Source organism: Capra hircus, chromosome 19 (genome assembly GCF_001704415.2).
Source record: "Capra hircus breed San Clemente chromosome 19, ASM170441v1, whole genome shotgun sequence".
NCBI classification, from domain to species: Eukaryota; Metazoa; Chordata; class Mammalia; order Artiodactyla; family Bovidae; genus Capra; species Capra hircus.
Window position 1 is genome coordinate 51,479,701 of NC_030826.1, and position 17,241 is coordinate 51,496,941.

Sequence of the window (17,241 nt, forward strand, 5' to 3'; positions counted from 1 at the left end):
TGTAGCGTCACTTCCGGAGCGCCGCGCGCAGGAGCTATGCCAGCGTCGTCGCCGTGGTAGCGTTTGCTAAGGCTCTTGGACACCGCCATCTGGTGGCCGGAGGCCTAGCTGGGCGTTAGCTGCGCCGGAAGAGCGGCAGCCAGCCATCAGAGTTGGTCTTCTGACGTAGCCACGAGCTTCTAACGGGATCTGAAAGTTACACTGACAAACACAGGTCTGCAGGAGAAAAGCCATGTGTACATATTTTACTGAGTTTCTCCGCGTACCTGCTTACCTTGTGGCTTAGCTGGTAAAGAATCCGCCTGCAATGCGGGAGACCTGGGTTGGGAAGATCTCCTGGAGAAGGGAAAGGCTACCCACTCCAGTATTCTGGCATGGAGAATTCCATGGACTGTATAGTCCATGGGGTCGCCAAGAGTCGGACACGACTGAACGACTTTCACTTCTACACGTACAGGGAGGGGACCTTTCACTAGAGAGTGGAGACCCAAAGAAGTGGCCAGAACTAAAGCTTTATACCTATTAGAGAAAGAAACAATGAATTTGTGAAGAACTGATAAGACAAGAGAGGTTTGGACTGTGCGTAGTGAATAGTGAAACCAGATCGAGCTTTCCTCACACAGCCTTCTCGACCCTAAACCTCCTGCCTCTGGTGATAAGAATGTCCCTCTCCTTCCTGGGAGGGGACCTTTCACCTGGGAGATTTGGAGCGGAAAATGGTTGAAGCAGGAGTGATTTTGCTGCTTCTGCCATTGTCTAAAATTTCTCTGGCTTTAGATCAATACACCAAAGTGCCATATTTGGGGGTAGTGTCCTGAACGCCATCACCAAGCATCTTCCGTTTACATGGTACCTTGACCTCAGTTTCAGTGACTCTTTTTGAGGACAGGACACAGTCCTTAGTGGGTCCAGACTCATAAATTTGACCTGGTGGGTCTTGGTGAGCAGAAAAACTAAATAGGGACAACCTGGGGGGCATTGACTGACCCCTGCTTGTCAGTTGAAAGAATAATGATTCCATTTGCTTTGTGCTAGGTGTTGTACAAGATGCTGAGGTAACAGCTTCCTGATAGTAGAACTGCAGTTATGTTAAGTGCTGACATGAAAATAACATGGGAGCGTGTTTAAATTGGTGGTAAAGGAGCCCTGAAGGTTGAGTACAAGAGAGCATTTCAGGCAAAGAGAACAGCACGTGTAAAGGGCTGAGACAGCAAAGAGGTTGGTATATTTGAAGTACTGAAAGGTGACCAGATAGGCGGAGGTGCAGCGATTTAACCAGCGGTTTATGTTCTGCTAGGGGAATTTAGAGAAGTATATGGATAACTAATCTGAATACAAACCTCAAGAGGAAAATGCAGGAGACTAGGACTGGAGTCTGAGTTTCAGGAAAGGTTTCATATGGCGTTGACCACTGATGGGCCTGGAGATGTGGGTGAGTTTTCAGCTGGGAGAGGGGATGAGGGCTATTTCCTGAGCGCTCACAGCAGACCAGGCCCTGTGGTGTGATTTACCCACGCCCTGTTACTTCTCACCACAGCACTGAGAGGTATTTTACAGATGGGGAAACTGAGGGGTAAAGAGGTCAAGCGGCTTGCCTGAGGTCAGAGAGCGGGCAAATGGGAGGGCCAGGAATTACTCTGGGGTCCACCTGGGCTGTACTCTGCATCAGCCTTGTGTGATAGAGCAGACAGGATGCAGAGGGCTTTCGATCCAGTAATCCGGAGCCATTCACTGGCCTATGGAGACGGAGACAGCTTTTGGGTGCTGAGGAGAGAGCAGTGGTCTGGATGGAGGTCCTGACGTGCTTCAGGGTACAGGCGTGGTGATGCGGAGGGAATGCTGGGGAAAGCGGAACACCCCAGGTGGATCTCAGTGTAAAGGAAGGGGAGCAGGGTTAAAGGCAGGCCTTTATAGGATGTGCAGTCACAGGGGTGGTTTCCATGTGCTCCCGCTGGGCCCTTTCCTCTCCAGTTTCTCTCTGCTGTTGCCCCAGATGGCTTCCTGAAATAATCCCAACTCCTCAGAAGGAAGCACAGCCCTGCTGTCCTCAGAATACACTTCAGTCTGATGAGGTGTGAATCTTGTCAGCATTTGCTTTCTTGGGAGAAGGCACATTCCTGGTGTTTTTCCAGTTGGAAGTGGGATTCATAATGTTTGAGCATGGGACTAATGAATAACTAGAGGGATTAGAAAAAGCAAAAAGCAATATAAATGCAAATCATGGCATGGATGGATGGTTATTCAGCTCAAGGCCTCAGGCTTTCTTCTTCTATTAATATGTCCTCATCTAGTGTCTTTCCAGGTCCAGCTGATACAGTGACCTTATTCTTGGCAAGAACATATTAAGAGATATAGCAGTGCCCCTGTGTGGGGCTGGACATGGGTAGCTTTACCTACTGAGCAAGGCCCTTTTTCACAGTGATTGTCAGTAGAAGTTTGTTTCCAAAGTGGAATTGCCTGAACCTGGGAGGAAATGAAATAGCTCGTGACTGTCTCAGTTAAAACACGATGAAATCCTATAGTCATTGTTATTTAGTCACTAAGTCATGTCTGATTCTCTGTGACCCCACGGACTGCAGTGTTCCAGGCTTCCCTGTCCCTCACTATCTCCAGGAGTTTGCTCAAACTCATGTCCATTGAGTCGGTGATGCCATCCAACCGCCTCATCCTCTGTCGTCCCCTTCTCCGCCTGCCCTCAACCTTTCCCAGCATCAGGGTGTTTTACAATGAGTCAGCTTTTGCCCATCAGGTGGTAAAAGTATTGGAGCTTCAGCATCAGTCCTTCCAGTGAATATTCAGGGTTGATTTCCTTTAGGACTGACTGGTTTGATCTCCTTACTGTCTCAGGGACTCTCAAGAGCCTTCTCAAGCACCACAATTCAAAACCATCAATTCTTCAGCACTCAGCCTTCTTTTTGGTCCAATACTCACATCCATACATGACTACTGGAAAAACCATAGCTTTGACTATGTGGACCTTTGTTGGCATAGTAATGTCTCTGCTTTTTAATATTTAGTCTAGGTTTGTCATCGCTTTCCTTCCAAGGAACAAGCATCTTTTAAATTTCATGGGTGCAGCCACCTTGTACAGTGACTTTGGAGCCCAAGAAAATAAAATCTGTCACTGTTTCAGCTTTTGCCCCAGGATGCCATGATCTTCGTCTTTTGAATATTGAGTTTTAAGCTAGCTCTTTCACTCTCATCAAGAGGCTCTTGTTTTTCTTCACTTTCTGCCATAAAGGCTGTATCATCTGCATATCTGAGGTGGCTGATATTTCTCCTGGCAATCTTGATTCCAGCTTTTGATTCATCCGGCCTGACATTTTGCATAATGTACTCTGTATATAAGTTAACTAAGCAGGGTGACAATATACAGCCTTGACATAATTCTCTCCCAATTTTGAACCAGTCCATTGTTCCATGTCCAGTTCTAACTTTTGCTTTTGGACCTGCATACAGGTTTCTCAGGAGACAGGTAAGGTGGAATGTTATTCCCATCTCCTTTAAGAATTTTTTACAGTTTGTTTTAATCCACACAGTCAAAGGCTTTAACATAGTCAGTGAAACAGAAGTAGATGTTTTAGTGGAATTCCCTTGCGTTTTCTATGATCCAATGAATGTTGGCAATTGATCTCTGATTCCTCTGCCTTTTCTAAATCCACCTCATACATCTGGAAGTTCTCAGTTCATGTACTGCTGAAGCTAGCTTGAAGGATTTTGAGCATTACCTTGCTAGCATGTGAAATGAGCGCAATTGTATGGTAGTTTGAACATTCTTTGGCATTGCCTTTTGTTGGGATTGGAATGAAAACTGACTTTTTCCAGTCCTCTGGCCACTGTGGAGTTTTCCAAATTTGCTGGCATATTGAGTGCAGCACTTTATTAGCATCTTTTAGGATTTTAAATAGCTCAGCTGGAATTCCATCACCTCCACTAGCTTTGTTCATAGTTATGCTTCCTAAGGCCCACTTGATACCAGTGAAAGGTAAATAATTTACACACATAGTAAGGTCATAGAAAGAAGACAGTGATCAGTTGTGAAGATTTTCAGGTTAAGTCACCATCATCCTCGTGACTGTTTCTGTTTGGGCTGAAAGCAGAAGGAATTGTGTAGTATGTGAAGTCCAGAAAAATGAATATGAATGGAAACAAGAATGAGAAGGCTGGAGGGGAAGGCCAGGCAGGGTCAGTGGGAAGCTATGGAGGAAGGGAAGGTGGGTGGACTTGACAGATGGGGGACACAGGGCACATCTGTGAACCAGCACTTCCTCTTTCTATGGTTCCAGACCATGGCTTGTCTCCTGGAGGAACCCCTTCTTTTTAGAAGAGAAAATGCAGTTTTCCCCTATAGCAGTGTTTTGCCACTTGAATGAAAGTGGGCTGCTGGAACCTTATTGTTTCTCTCTCAAGTGTCTTTACTTCCTTTTCCCAAGGAGCTGCTTCCCCAAACCACAATCCAGCTCCCTGCCAGTCAGCTCTTACTCCTCACTGGCTGGAGCTGTGCTATCCTCCTGGAAAATCCTGTTAGGCAGGGAATGAGAGGGCAGCCTTCTAGGGTGAAGCTTTGGCCCCTGAGCCTGGAAACCAGGGAGCAGTGTGAAACTCCACCTCAGCTCTGCTGTCATTTTGTCCAGAGGAAGTTTACCCTGTTACATTCTAAACCAGAGTGCATGTTTTCTGTCCAGAACCTTCCACGTTTTGGACACCCCTGAAAGGACATTTCCACAAACACATGGAACCATTCTCCAAAGTCTCTTCCCCAGAGAGGATTCTTTAGCAAATTTATTGAAACACGTATGACAAGTATAACAAAATTTACATCTTCCTGGGTTAGACCAGTATATTTTTGTACAAACAACAAGATAGTGTTAGCTAATGACAGTTAACACCTTGAAAGCATAACATACAAAACAACATATCCTCATCACACGCTCCCCTAAAAAAAAACCCTTTCATAACAGCAGGGGAAAAATTCTCCCCTGCCCCCCAAAGGAGGTCTTCACAGGCTGGCCAGCTCCATCCCAATTCTGAGGTGTCAAAGGAATTCCAAGTGCAAACTGAAATGATGAACAAGCAACTCCCCCAACTCCCACATCCATTAAACACACAATCTAGGAAACGGATGTCCTCGTGGAGTGCCTTTGCATAGAATTATTAGATAAACATAGGTTACTATATTACAAGTGGATATGGTACGAGATCCTGGGTCTCGGTGCTCCCCTTCCTCAACCACAGTGAAGAGAAACTAAAATAATGAAATTGGGGCACAGATTGTTCTACAGCTCCCTCCAGTGGCGCTGAAGGGCCTACGTTGTCCTTGGCAAGCATTTTCTATTTTTGTAGCTCTCACCATTCTGTAGGCCCAATTTCAAGTTGATTGAGTCATCATCTTATTCAGAATGTGTGTGAAAGACATTTACCTCTGACTTGTAAACAACTGCTGTCTCAGGGCTAACAGGTGCCGAGCTACCCAGGAACAGGAATTAGTCCAGAGAGGTCAGAAGCACCAGGTAGATTTTGAAAAAACGACACAAGACTTACAGTGAGAATAGCGGCACAAGATTGGGGTGCGTTACTGTTCTCTTTTTCCTTTATCAGAAACTTGCCTGGTTGTATCTTCTGAGTCCGTTTCTGTGCCTTGACTGAGACCCAAAGAAAGGACCAGGTAGTCATACACTTGGGAAAATCAAGACCATGCTAAAAACTTACGTTTTATTTAGCAGAATCCTACAGAAGCAAAAACTTCCCCCAGAAATGCCAGAACCAGGCCTTTGATCCAACTTTACACTGATCAACTTTCACTTGGAATTTACTAGAATACTAGAACTGGCAGGAAACCTGGACTTCAGTCCCGTCATTTTGTAGATGTGGAAACTAAGTCACTAAGAGTGTCCTTGACTCTTGGCCCAGTGCTCTTCACAATGAAAGCTTTGGGGCTCTGACCCTTGACATTTGGCAGTGAATCATTTGTGGGCATGGGTGAGGGCTGGCTAGTTTGGCATCAAGGCACTCACAGAATGGCCTGACTTGTATTTGTATCTTCCTGGAGACCTAGAAGTATTTGTACAATTCTCTGAATTTAAAGGAATGGAAGAAGGAAGAAAACCAGATTCTCTTTTGTGACTACAGAATAAACTAGAAAAGAAGGCAAAAATTAATAACCTTATTTTCTGTCCCTCTCAGCATGCAGTAGTCTGAGGAAGAAGGGCCTGGTGTGCTGGGTGCGTGCATGGTAAGAGAGTCGGACACCTGGGGCACAGGTTTGTATGTGTGAAGCTGAGAAGCTAGTTTTGGTCTCTCCTGGTCTTTCCTAGAGGATGGTGCTTTATTCTAATTCCATGTAAGCTTCAGTTCTCACCTCCCAATGAATGGTATTCAGAATATGAGGAGATAAGTTTCTGAATATACACATGTTCCTGAAACAGCTTGGCTCTCAAGAAGCTGTTAGCCAGCACAGCACATCTTGGTCTCAAATTTAGTGCTGTGCCCACAGCTTTCCTTCTAAGCACCCACCGGTGAGGAGGGAAGAGCCTTCTCTCCCCAAGTCTCCTGTAGGGACAGGAGATAATTCTATCTCATTTGTCGATTCCGTTTCAGTTCAGCAGCCATTTTCCACACAGCGACACAACTGGAAAGCAGTATCTCTTCTGGGAACTGAGATTCCATTTCAGGAGGAATTTCACTGTCTTTAGTCTCCATGTAACTCACCAGTGTATCTCTCAGGCTGAAAAACCAAGGAACAATAGACAGTGTCAAATAGTCATGTGACATAAGGAGTCATGTGATCACTGGTCAGTTTTTGAGGTCATCACAGGACTAAAGTGCTCATTAAGGTCAGTAATACCGAGAGTTAGTTTAAAGACAACTAACTGCTGGCTCAGTGGTTCAGAATCTGCCTACAATGCAAGAGACCTGGGTTCAATCCCTGGGTTGGGAAGATCCCCGGAGAAGGGCATGGCAACCCACTCCAGTATTCTTGCCTGGAGAATTCCATGGACAGAGGAGCCTGGCGGGCCATAGTCCATGGGGTTGCACAGAGTCGGATGCGACTGAGCACGTGCAGCTAAGCCGCTGAGTCACTGGCCTGGCACTGGAATCCTGGCTTTAAGGCTCCAGTGCATCCCTGGTGCCCCCACTCTGGAGTGCCCATACTCTACAGGAAGGAGCTCCCCTTGATAAGGGCCCAGCCAGATGGTTCTAAGCACTCTAGTAATACGTCTGCTATACAAAAAATAAAGCCTCACCATTCAAATAAAGCTTCTAGCCCAGTTCATGATTTGTTTAACAAAGATCATAAATTCTCTAGGAAGAGATATTCTTTCCCTGCACTAAAAAGTCCGGGATAGTAAAGATCTCTTAAATAAGTTCAAAGAATACAAATGTAAATAGGCATATGCTACATAGCATAATGGAGGAAAATGGCAATTATGAAGCCCTATGTCAATGAGGAAAACTGGAGTTTATCTATTTAGAAAAACAATAAAGTGAAAATCCCTTCCTCAGACCTCACATTAAATCACAAGGAAAAAACATAGGAGAATATTTTATAACCTTGGGACAGGACCCTTAGAGGTATATTTTCCTAGAGTCCTCATAGGAAAATTCTCTCAGATCTGGCTTCATAAAATTAAAGACTGAGATAGAACATTTGTAACATACCAGATAAAATATTAAGAAAAATACAAATAGTCCAAAAGAAAAATAATCAAGAGGCAGTTTGGAGGAAGATACACAAATAGCTGATAAATATTTTCAGCCTTACCAGTAAATGGGAAATGTAAGTGAAAATGAGACACCATTTGTGGGCCATTAGATTATTAAAAATATGAAAGATGGATAATATCCAGTGTTGAGTATTCTTTATACATTGGTATAGCATTTTCTATCAAAGTTAAAATGCACATCTCCCTGACATAGGAGGACTACTACTCATAATGCGAATATATGACTTTTGCAATTGATAATGGTTAATCAGACTTTCCTGATGGCTCAGGGGTAAACAATCTGCCTGCAATGCAGGAGATGCGGGTTCAGTCCCTGGGTCAGCAAGTGGGAAATGACAACCCACTCCAATAATCTTGCCTGGAGCATCCCATGGACAGAGGAGCCTGGCAGGCTATCATTCATGGGGTTGCCAAAAAGTTGGACACGACTTAGTGATTGAACAACAATGGTAAATCAGCAGGAAACCAAATTCTGCAGTAAGACAAGAACAATTTCCATGACTATGGAAAATCCTGGGAGACATGGCAGGATGTTGTATGTGTGCCTCGCTTGGCAGGCTTGCAAGCCCGTACCTCCACTCAGGGTTGAAACTCTCTGCAATCTTGGGGTTCTTTAGCTTCAAGATCATCATTTCGTGAAGCTCCAGGAGGAAAGCATCCAGGCCAATCTGATTTAGGAAGGTGTTGAGCAGCTTAGCATTTTCAGGGCTGAGATCAGCTTTGTACCTTGGAATGATTTCCCCAAATGGCTCCTGGAATGAAGTAAGAATAAATGATACATGGAAGCCTGGAAAGGGAATGTGTGGCTCCCTGAGTCCAGGTGGACAGCAAGTGGCCAAACTCACTTTTCCCAGGCGAAGTAGCTGTTCAGACTTGTGGGCAGAGAGGAACTGCCAGAGGGCGATGGTATGTTTTAACTGGCATCTGTTTAAGGCCTGAAAGAGAACAGAAGTCTTAAATATGAGGTCCTGTTTTCATTTGGCCCTGCACTGATTCCACCTCCTTCACTATGGAGGCCACCTCTGCTTCGTCCACTAATTTCCTGCCTCAACTCTGAAATGTCTCTGAAAGCCCTCTCCCACTGCAGCATATCAGGGTCCAGCAGCAGCACGCAGTCTGCATGCACACCTCAGCAGACCCGTGCTTCCAAAAGCTGTACATTCTGAGTACATCTCTGCATCTCCTGTCAACGTGTTCTGTTTACACTGTAGACTGGCCGGGGAATGAGGTATTTTCAACTCTCCTCCTTTTCAAGGGCTGCCTAGATTGGTACTCTCTAGGGGGTGGTATCCCAGTAGGAAGTGGGGAGACGATAGAGGGGACAATGCTGATTTCCTTTGGAAGAGGCCAGACACAAGACCTACCTTTGAAACCAGTGAGGTCGGATCGCCCATCTTCAGCATGTCTTGGATATACACATTTAAGTGCATGTCTGGATCCCCACCAGCTGTGCTCAGAAACCCCAGTGTGACTTCTATGGCAGAGAGAGCTTCACAGGCATCACTGTATGACTGCAGTTGTCCTCTGATGGCAGTGATGGCCACATTGGGGAGGGGACGCTAGGAAGTCAAAAGCAGGATAGGGTCCACAGTTGGGGCATGCTGTGCACCGCTACCCTGTGAGAGTCTTATCTTCATCACTGCCAAGGCCACAGAATGGGACAGGCTCTCTAATAATAGCAGTAGTCTGCACTTGGTGCTTCTTAAGTGTAGCAATATTCAGGTATATTACAGAAAGAGAGATGAACTCGTTGAATGCTCAAATCAACTTTGTGAGGATATGAATATGGATACACACATACACAGATACACAGCCCCCACAAACTCGCACAACACACATAAATCAGAAAAGCAGGAATAAGTAAGTTCTCTGGACCCTTTGCCTCAGCATACACAGTCATGACATCATCTCTAAAATCTACAAGCACAAGATTTCAATCTGTTTATACAGAACAAGGAAACTTCTGCTGGGACTTCCCTGGTGGTCTGGTGGTGAAGAATCCTCCTCGCAATGCAGGGGATGCAGGCTTTACCCCTGGTTAGGGAACTAAGATCCCACATGCCTCGGAGCAACTAAGCCTGACTGCTGCAACTACTAACTGCGTACACTCAGGATCTCGTGTACTACAACTCGAGAGTCTGTGCGCCACAGTGGAAGTTCCCTCACGATATGGTGATGGTCCCGCATGCTGCAACTAAGACCCGAGGCAGCCAAAATAAATAAATAAAAAGATTTGTGAAAAATAAAAAAACTTCTGCTGATCCTGTGTGCCCTCTAGAAAAATCATGGGGCTCAGAACAGAGGGAGGCCCTGAAACTCTTTGGTGCTCATGGCAAATGCCCTGAGCGAGGGCGGAAGAGTCCTAACGTGGATGGAAACACTCTGGTAAGACAGAGGCACACGCAGATAAGGCTGATCATCACCTGTGGCATTTTGTTCTTGATGTCCATGAAGAGATGCTCATAGTTCCAGTCACGTCTGTATACCAGAGTGGGTAATCCCTAAAGTGAGAAAGAAAAAGATTGGAAATGGAATCCACTGTGGAGGTTTCCATCAGATGACAATATATGCCTGAGCTGAGACTCAACGGTAGTCCCAGGATTTCAGTGCATCACCCAGCAAAGCAGGCAGCTCCTTTTGCCTCATGATGTGTGTTTAACCCGTAATCTATGACACAATGAGGAGCCCAGCCTGCCCCCCATGGCCAAGCAGACACTGTCACATAGTATTCTGTGGCCCACAAACCACCAGTGGAAGCAGGTTGCGGGGACACCGTGCTGGCACACTGAGCACAGACCGTGAGCAAGGGGGCACTCAGCTGACAGAGCAGAATGAATTCAGGCTTGAGCTCGAACAGTTCACCGCCTAACTGCAGGCAGGGAGGAAGCATAAACAGGATGAAGTACCACACCTTTGACTGGACCTGGAAGCAACATGCACAGCGTAGGTAAAGCACAGAACTGCAGCCTGCATTCAGGGAAGGGAGAGTGATCCAGCCTGTGCGGTCATGGGATTCAATGCAGGGCAGTGGATAGCGAGATGCATTTCTGGATCTTAGAAATGTGGGCTAAAGAGCCTGGAGGCAGGGACTGGTTGGGAGCTACTGCAGCAGTGGAGCTTAAGGACAGATGCTTTGAACTAGAGCAGCGGGCTGGTTGTTGAAACGGAGGCGCCTGATGGTAGAGATGACAGACTGTGTTTGCAGACCAAAGGAAAAGGGGGAAAACAATGAGGTTCAGTGTGGGTGGCTGGTATTGCCATTAACTACAGCAGAGAAGTCTGGACTAAGTTCATTGAGACCTGCAGTCACCCTTGGGGTACTGAGGTGTGGATTGGATGCATAGATGACTCTACAGAGCCGTCGGCCCTGAATGCAGGTGTGGTCACAGATACTGGGAGTGTGGACGAAGGGTCCAGAGGATCCCTCATTCTGAAACTGCTGTGATCAAAGCCACAGTTGAGGCAACTTTTGCAAAACAGACACACAGACCACAGACATGTAGACCATGGACACATGGGCCACGTCAATACAGCAGGTCAGCCTTGCCTTGAGGGTGAGCCTAGGCTTGCCCTGAAGGAAGCGGCTGACGATCTGGCGCTGGATCTTCTCCAGGTCAAACTCCTGCAAGGTCTTCCCGCCCTGCTCCACATGGTACTGACAGTTGGAGAGAATCAGTGGAATCAGGTCCCGCTCCACTTCGTAGCTGATGACGTGCAGGTCGGCAATCTCGGAGGCATCGACGGAGTAGCTGGGGACAGACAGACAGAGCTTAGGGTCCCAGTGAGGTGCATGTGGCCTGTCTGTACAGAGCCAGCTCCTGTCTGACTTTGCCTTAGGCTGTGCAGGTGAAGGGACACGCAAATCTGTGACACTTGTGAGCATAGCTGAAGGGGTTTCTGTTCAAGAAGGACCTGAAGCCTGGCTTGCTGTCTCTAGGTCTGGTGACCCTATTTCCCTGTTTGTTCCCCCCAGAAACGACTTCCTGCGCTGAAAGAGCGTCCCCTGCTGTCGGCTTGTGTGCTTACCTGTTGTCTTCTTTGGAGAACTTCTCTACCGCATAGACAATTTCATTGTGCAAGTTAATCAAGTAGCTGACTAAGGCGGTGGAGCAGAGGCCCCGGCCCTGGCGGCGAGGCAGGATGACTTCCAAGTCAGTGTCCAGATCCAGGTCGGAGCTGCAGTAGTCTTTAGGGAGCTTGATCTCACCTTTAAACGACAGAGGGGCAGTCACCTCCCTGCTGTTTCTTTCACAGCCTCAGGACTGGGAGCCCACCACGGTGGGAAGGTGGGCAACGCAGAAGCCCCCTCAACAGAACAGAGCTGGGAACCAAGAGTGCGTCTGTCTCCCATGTCTCTTTTATGTGCTGACAAGTTTCAGATAGTCTCAGCTCCTTTTTGATACTGAATTTATAGACTCAAGGGGACTGAGGGGTTGCTCTTTCTGAAATGTTATGCGCTCCTCTCAGACACCCTCACCAAGAGTCCACAGATCCAGCATTAGAGACACACAGCATGGTGCTGTGCACGCACGGAACAGGCAGAGTTAGGCTGGAGAGAACAGGCCTTCAGAGAGGTGCTCCTGTAATGTTTAGTATTAAAGAGGATTTCACTTACCATTGGTCTCCAGCGATCGCCTCAGCTTGTTCCATGTTGACAGAAAGATAGTGATTCTACTGCAGGCTAACTTCTTCAGTCCATCTAGCAAACAAAACACTTTTTAAGAACTCCAAGATAACACCTACTCCCATCTAGGCCAAACCAACAGAATTACTTGCTCTTTGACCCCCATCTTCATATCATCACCAACACACTCTAAATGTTGTTTAAACTAAAGCTGAGTTTGAGGAACCAGAGAGAGAGAGGGAGATTCTGGACTGCTATAGCAAAAGCCTCTAATATGTCCCAGGCACTCACAGAACCCACTGCTTCATGCTACAAGCTTAGGGTACAGAACACACATTAGCCTTGAACTGGTAGTCCTGATGCTCTGTGGGAGCAGAGCCTTACCTGAATCGTGACTGCTAATGAAACTTTGGATGGATCTGTATTCAGCTTCCGAAACATTCTGGAATCGTTTCACTAGATTCCTTTGCAGGGCCAAAATCTCGGGCAAGAATTTCACCAGTCTCAGCTCTGCCTCCTAGAGAAGGGACAACCACCAGGAACACTTTTTAATGTACCTAGATCATGTTCCTGGGAAACAAGACTTTGGGGCTGGCTCAGGCCATGTATTTGTAGTTTAACACAGTCAATGTGCCATTTTACATAACACATAGTGCTTGAGAATGGTGAAAGGCAAGTACCTTTCACTTCCTTCAGCAAGTACTGCTTACAATGCGTTGGCCAGTGTTCTACACTCTAAGGGTCGAGAAGCAAAACTATAGGGCCGACACAGCAAATGTGTTTGGCCAGAAGCTGATGAAAGAAAACAGCCTCTTGGGCCCATGTGTTGGGCTGGGTGTGGAGAGGCACTGCTGAGAGCAAGAAGACGAAGCATGTAGGCAATGATGCTTAGAGATGATCCAGTGTCATTCTGAAGACCTAGGACCTTAGCTTCTTTGTGTAACGGACCTGCCTGAGCACACCAGTGACAGATCACAGTGTTATTACGATGGCCTTCCCACCGGGAATCCATTTTCATTAACTGAACCACCAAAATTTCTGCATCATCTTACTTCTTCCTAGACTGCAAATACTGGTGCATGGAGGGAATGATTAGAAAATGTGTTTTAGAAAATAAAAATTCAAATGGATTAAAGTTAGGAAGAGGGTGTAATTCTGGCTCTAAAAGGTATGATGCCCATGTTACAGCTCTGCTCCCCTCCAATCCTATCACCACCCTCCCTCTGAATGGTTTAGAAGATTTTTTGTTTGATTTCAGTTATGCATTCTCAACTAACGTTTTTTCATTCAATAGACACTCATTGGTGACTAACTGCTTCAGGCACTGGGGGGATGAAGTTGAACAGATAAAGGAAAGATTTTATTCTATTCTTTCTTGCTGAGGGATTGGGAGAAACCCTCCTGGCCAAGTACTTTACAGCTTCCTACGAATTCCAACGCATGTATATATTTCACCTGTGACTTTATGCTTCAAATGACTTGTACAAATGGATGTGTTTGGAGATCTCTACCCCTGAGTCTTCTGCCAGAGACATTTTATTCAAAAATCAAAGTAGTTTAATGGCTGTCCCACCCTCAGGACTGATCAGACTAAATGAGAGCAGGGCCTTCACATCTCCAGGGGATATGTAAGTCGCGGTCACAGCGAAGCAGCCTCACCTTCTGCAGAAACTTCCAGAGGATGGGCACTGATTCTTTGCCGTTCTTTTGCTCCACGATGTGCTGGAGGTACTCAATGGTGATCCTTTTCCTGCAGCTCCACATCTTAGAGCAGTGAACCATGCTATTCTTGGGCAGGTGGGGCAGGAAGGTCACTGGGTCACCATACACGATTTTGGCCACAGGGTTGGAGCTGATGCGCTCATCTTGGCTGATCTGAGCATTCACTGCCAGGAGGGTTTTATCTAGATGCTAGGTGAGGAAGCGACATGGGATCTGGAAGTGAGATGCTAGGTTTTTGTCTCCTCAAACAGAATAAGTCTCAGACATCTATATTTTATTACCATTATTTTAAATACTTGCTGATTTATATTTCCCAATGGGCTTAGTTACTCTCAGTAACATTCTTATCTGACAGGGTTTATTTCTCTGACTCGTTTGCACATTCTGCTATAAAAAGTAGTTGAGAGAAAATGACTGCCTGCACTTTCTGGATTCCCAGTAATTCCTTAGTTTGATATACCAGCCCGCCTCGGGAGGGGACAGGATGGGAGGAGGGGCAACAGGAGGGTGGGGTGACCAAATAGAGAACACCTAAATCTGTGACTTAGCCTAGGTTTTCTTTCTTCAAGGGAAACTTGCAGAAGGGACAACAGACTGAGGGCTCAGCAGAGGCCACAGAAACCCCTTCCCGCACTTTCCCATAGCTACTCACCACTTACCTCTAGTTCATGCAGAATAATAGTCTCAACAAGCTTTTCCCACCTGTTCCTCTCTTCTCTGGTTGACAATTCTGCAACAAAATTGAAAGACCCTACAAAGAAAAATGTGTATGTTACCCAAGAAACAAAAACCACAGCATTCTACATAAAACACTGAAGAAATGTTTAATTGAAATAATGCTCCTTTTGGGAGCAGGGGTGGATATATTTTCCTAAAGTAACCTGAGCATTTAAAAATATTTCCGGCTGCTACCACCAAACTCATGATCTTTGTGAAGGTACTTCAAACTCTAAAATCTCTAACCCATGTAATTATCACCTTAAAGCCATTCTGAACAAAATTACTGAAAGGACAATACTTTGAATCAGAAGCCCAGGGGCAAAATAACAGTGACTAGTGGTACCACAGGTCTCAACTGCTGCCACCTCGGCTTGAAGACGGAGGCAGGACCCTGTGGGTGCATTTGATGCAGAATGCCAGAGAAACTGTCAGTGTGCTTCTAGAATTTGGTCACTTTGTCAGTGTGATACTTGCTGAGCTTACCTAGTGTGAAACCACTCCAGAATGAGAAACTTAAAATCAGGTTTTGCTAAGTGGAAAATATACACGGATGCTGAGTGAGTGAAAGTCGCTCAGTTGTGTCCGACTCATTGCGATCCCATGGACTCTACAGTCCATGGAATTCTCCAGGCCAGACTACTGGAGTGGGCAGCCTTTCCCTTCTCCAGGGGATCTTCCCAACCCAGGCATTGAACCTAGGTCTCCTGCATTGCAGGCGGACTCTTTACCAGCTGAGCCACAGGGAAGCCTACACAGATGCTGATTTCTGGCAAAAAAAGCTCCTGAAGTGAGAATGGATTTTTCTTGTCATGTGGCAGAACTTTTTATTGCTATTGTTCTTTTAAATAACATTGTCATTAGAGTGATAATTTAAAAAGACTTTTGCAGATAACCTAAAAGAAAACAAAACTGTTCTTCCACCACTCGGAGACAACCCTCTTACTAACTTGTCTTATAGACCTTTTCTTTCTGTGTGGACTTTAAATTTTAAACTAGAAAATGAGCTTAACAGTTGTTAGCCTACTTTTACATGTAGCAAATTGTGGATGCATATACATATTGAGTCAGTCCAAGAATGCAGTATCATTTTAGGAAAAGAAGATGCTCCCCCCGCCCCATAAAACAAAACAGATCTCCAATAGAAAGAGACCAAGTTCCAAGCGCTTATCAAACATTAGTCTCTTTGATGTTTCTTTAATGCACGTCGCTTCTTTTGGATGCCCTGTGTTCCCCATGCAGTGGCAGAACTACATCCAAGGCTGACTTTTGAAACTAAAGCCTCCCAAACACACTCGCACCAGCAGAGGGTCAATGGAAAGGCCAGGCAGGTCCTTCCCTCCCTGACTCTCCGGAAAGTGCCCGTCTTCCTGCTTCGCCCTCATCTCCTTCTGGGGTCAAGGAGTGCCCTGCTTCCTCTCCTGGCTGTGCCCCACCCCCTGGCCCCATGCCCAGCTCCTCACTGTGGCCCTGCTCTCGGAGAAGGCGGCACAGGACGAGGTGCACCACGCTGGCGGTCTCGTCCGCGCTCCTCCCCAGCGTGTTCTTTAGCTGCTCCAGGTCTCTCTGGATGTGCTGCTGCAGAAACCCTTTAGGATCCCACACCAGAGGTTTGATGATGTTCATCAAATCCTGTGGGGGCAAGGGGACAAATCGTCAAGCAAGGTCTTGTTTGTGGAGGGGATGGCAATTCAGGAGAGGTCAGGAGGGGTGAAGAGCCAGTTCCGAGCCAGAGGACAGTCTCTAGAAGGGATGTCAGCGTGATTCAAACAGTAGAGGCGACAGAAAACAGGAGCAGAAATGAATGTGGTCTGAAAACGACTGCCTTCTATATTGTCAATGTGAAATAAGAACTTTAAAAACTTAAACTTTTTGCTCTCATGGTTAATTAACTTAGATAAAATGCAACATGCTATTTCTTTCCTTCTCAGAGTTACAGCAAAGATACAGGTAAAATCACGGTTATTTTAGCCTCTCCGTTCCCAGTGTGGACTGGAGACACAGAGCTAGTCAGTAAAAACTGACTTTACATAATGTGACAAGTAGTTCCGCTTACCACCATAGGCCACAGTGGGAAAAATTAGGATATGTGAATTTTGCATTATGTTCTGCGTTAGGTAACAATGACTTACTCAAAATCCACAGGGGGTGGCTAGGTCTTTAAATTTTATTTTTTTCAACTACTAAAAATGATTTATTAAATTTTTTCATGATTTACTAAAATTTAAAAGTCAACGTACAAATTAGAAGAATGACAAAAATTCAGACTAAAATGGTTTAAATAATACTAAATTTTTAATTTCAATTTTTATTTTAATTAAACCTTTAAAAATATTTTATATAAAATTGTAATTCTAATATTTGATATCCATCTAATTGTCAAAGAATTGGTATCAGGCTTCAACATGTTTCATCTAGACCTATATGCACAAATGTAGGTTAATAAGATTTGTT

At 45.7% G+C, this 17,241-nt stretch overlaps 1 protein-coding gene across 3 annotated transcripts in view; it reads right to left on the reverse strand.

Moving 5' to 3' along the window:
* RNF213 (ring finger protein 213) overlaps positions 4,752–17,241 on the reverse strand; it is a 124,080-nt gene continuing 111,590 nt past the window's right edge. For 2 of the 3 annotated variants that reach the window (XM_013972342.2, XM_013972341.2), the window contains 12 exons: positions 16,251–16,419; positions 14,730–14,821; positions 14,008–14,259; positions 12,733–12,865; positions 12,340–12,423; positions 11,751–11,931; positions 11,272–11,473; positions 10,148–10,225; positions 9,089–9,283; positions 8,570–8,659; positions 8,298–8,476; positions 6,571–6,724 (listed from right to left, as the gene is read on the reverse strand). In XM_013972342.2, the coding sequence (XP_013827796.2) occupies positions 6,571–6,724; positions 8,298–8,476; positions 8,570–8,659; positions 9,089–9,283; positions 10,148–10,225; positions 11,272–11,473; positions 11,751–11,931; positions 12,340–12,423; positions 12,733–12,865; positions 14,008–14,259; positions 14,730–14,821; positions 16,251–16,419 (1,809 nt within the window). Of the gene's footprint in view, positions 6,725–8,297; positions 8,477–8,569; positions 8,660–9,088; positions 9,284–10,147; positions 10,226–11,271; positions 11,474–11,750; positions 11,932–12,339; positions 12,424–12,732; positions 12,866–14,007; positions 14,260–14,729; positions 14,822–16,250; positions 16,420–17,241 lie in introns of all 3 variants that reach the window. The other variant, XM_013972340.2, reaches the window with a different exon arrangement.